Consider the following 2,291-nt stretch of genomic DNA (forward strand, 5'->3'; position numbering starts at 1 on the left):
TCACTCTATACTCTTTTTATCTCCAGAATTATTCTAACAGTCGGTACATATAATTGATGGTTAAGTCACTTTAAAAAATCAATCTTTCATTCATCTTTGAATCACAGAAATTAGTACAATATTAAGTATTTTTTAGCGTTCAGTGACTTTTACGGGCTTCCATAATTTTCTTAGGAAAAAAAAGCATTATTTACAGAAATTCTCCATAATTTGGTTACTATAAATTGGTTAGTGACTTGTCAAAATAATGACAAGACATTTTGCAGCAACATTCTGCATTTTGAAATACATCAAAGAAACCTAATAGAAAAGGGTTCTTTAAAAATGCAATTTCAATTTAAGCTGATTTTAATTGGAATGTACAATGTTCCTGAGCAAAATATCTCTACTCAAACTTATCTCTAAAATTTTAACAAGAATGGATACTTACCAGTCAGAGGAGTTGAAAATCTTATCCAACTCATAGTAGGAGTAGACATAATCTTTTCTGGGAGATAATCCCAGCCAATAGTCATATAAACGCTGGGATTTTATAAAGTCCTACAGGAAATAGAGATTGTTTAAATACTGTTTCCTATTTTTGTACAGTGCCTTATAATGTAATTTCTTACAAAATACTGTTTTAAGGTAACATATTTGACATTGCACTACTACTTTTCAAGGTCATTAAAAGAAATTGAAAAGAAGGTACTCCTTACTGTATGATTTCAACATTTTTTACAATATTACTTCCTGTCTTAAAAGAAGAAAAGACCTACCAATCCATGTATAACTTTAATGTTAGGTCAATGAAAAGTCCATAAATTTCATGATTCAAAAATTTTAGCAGTAAATACTCAATCCAGGGGCAAAGGAAGTAGTTAATAGTTGTAAAGAAAAGGTAATAGAAACAAAAAGAGTAGGAAAAAATGAAGCAAACTCAGATGAGAGAGGTTATAGAATAGGATTTAGAACTAGCTCAGAATCTTGTAGCCAAAGTGGCAGGTAATTTTTTTTTTCTTATTTAAGTCTTGAAAAATTTTTTTTGAGTAAGTAACTATGAATGGGTTACTTGAAAATAATCTGATCAGAAAAGAGATTATGGATTGATTTCCCTCTGTTCTATAAAGGATAACAAAGTTATCCTTTAACTTTGGGGGAAGCTGAGACTATTAGGAAAATGCAATTTTCCTTAAAAATATACAATTACTTTCTGAGAGACCAGAAATGTTAATGAATAAATGTAATATGGAGATGTCATTTAGATGTGGGAAAAAAGAGAAAATAAATAAAGCTACCAGAGAACACATTTTTTTCCTGGGACCCAAGGATTCAGTGTAATATATCTGCCTGGCACTTGCCTTTTGCTGTCTCATCTCAATTCTACTAGTGTATACATATTTTATGCTAACCTAGTATAACTTGGCTTCTTCTCTTAGTAAATGAAAAGGTATTAATACAAAATGGTAGAAACCAATCTTTTGAGGTTTTTATGGCATTAAATAATCTCTAAATCTCAAAATAATCTCTAGATCCTTTGTTTTTGGATAATTGTTTGGAAATCATGTTCAGAGATTTGATTTCAGAGTTCAAATTTGTAAATGCTCATAGACTTGTAAATTCTGGGTGCCCCATATCTACCCATCTACCCATCAGCTTCTATGAATCCTTTGATAATAAGATCTTAAGCTAAGGTTTTATATGATTTACCTTGGCTATAATATCCTGACATAAATGTACCAAGTCTCAGTCACCTCACACATACTCCAACTAAAATAAGCCAGAATCATGAGTGGGTGGATTCAGGTCTTTCCAACATGCCCTACCCCTCTCTGTCCTATGATGGGAAAAGTATTCTTCCTCCTCAGAGGCAGGGAGACTTGGTTTTACCAATGTACTCTTGTTGTTAATCTTCAACAGGCTGGCATTCTGAGCAGCACATGCCATTTTACTCTCTTGCCATGGTTGAGTATCATTACATAGCAAATAACAGCTGTCTTCATGCCACATCCATCTCTTTGGACAAGGTTTACATTTGTGCTCTGGAAGAAGAACATAGTTTTATTTGGTTTGTGTTGATAGTTTTCACCATTATTATTTCCTTTACTCTGTGTGACATTGACCAAATTTACTGTTTCTTCTTTTTACATCAAAGGGGAAGAAAATGAATCGTGTTCTAGATCCCTGTATATCACTATAATGTGTCAGAAACATAACTTGAACAAAAAATTTTAAATTAAGTACTTGGACTCAAGTGTACCTTCCTATGTCAATCTGTCTTTGTCAGTTTTTGTACTTTTTTTTTTTTTTTT

At 32.0% G+C, this 2,291-nt stretch overlaps 1 protein-coding gene across 1 annotated transcript in view; it reads right to left on the reverse strand.

Moving 5' to 3' along the window:
- CLEC12A (C-type lectin domain family 12, member A) overlaps positions 1-2,291 on the reverse strand; it is a 45,730-nt gene that overhangs the window by 12,535 nt on the left and 30,904 nt on the right. The window contains exons 4-5 of the mRNA XM_012652148.1: positions 1,870-2,021; positions 431-540 (exon numbers count right to left, since the gene is read on the reverse strand). Of these exons, the coding sequence (XP_012507602.1) occupies positions 431-540; positions 1,870-2,021 (262 nt within the window). The remainder of the gene's footprint in view (positions 1-430; positions 541-1,869; positions 2,022-2,291) is intronic.

The sequence above is a fragment of the Propithecus coquereli genome, unplaced genomic scaffold, assembly GCF_000956105.1.
Source record: "Propithecus coquereli isolate 6110/MARCELLA unplaced genomic scaffold, Pcoq_1.0 Scaffold380, whole genome shotgun sequence".
Classification (NCBI taxonomy): domain Eukaryota; kingdom Metazoa; phylum Chordata; class Mammalia; order Primates; family Indriidae; genus Propithecus; species Propithecus coquereli.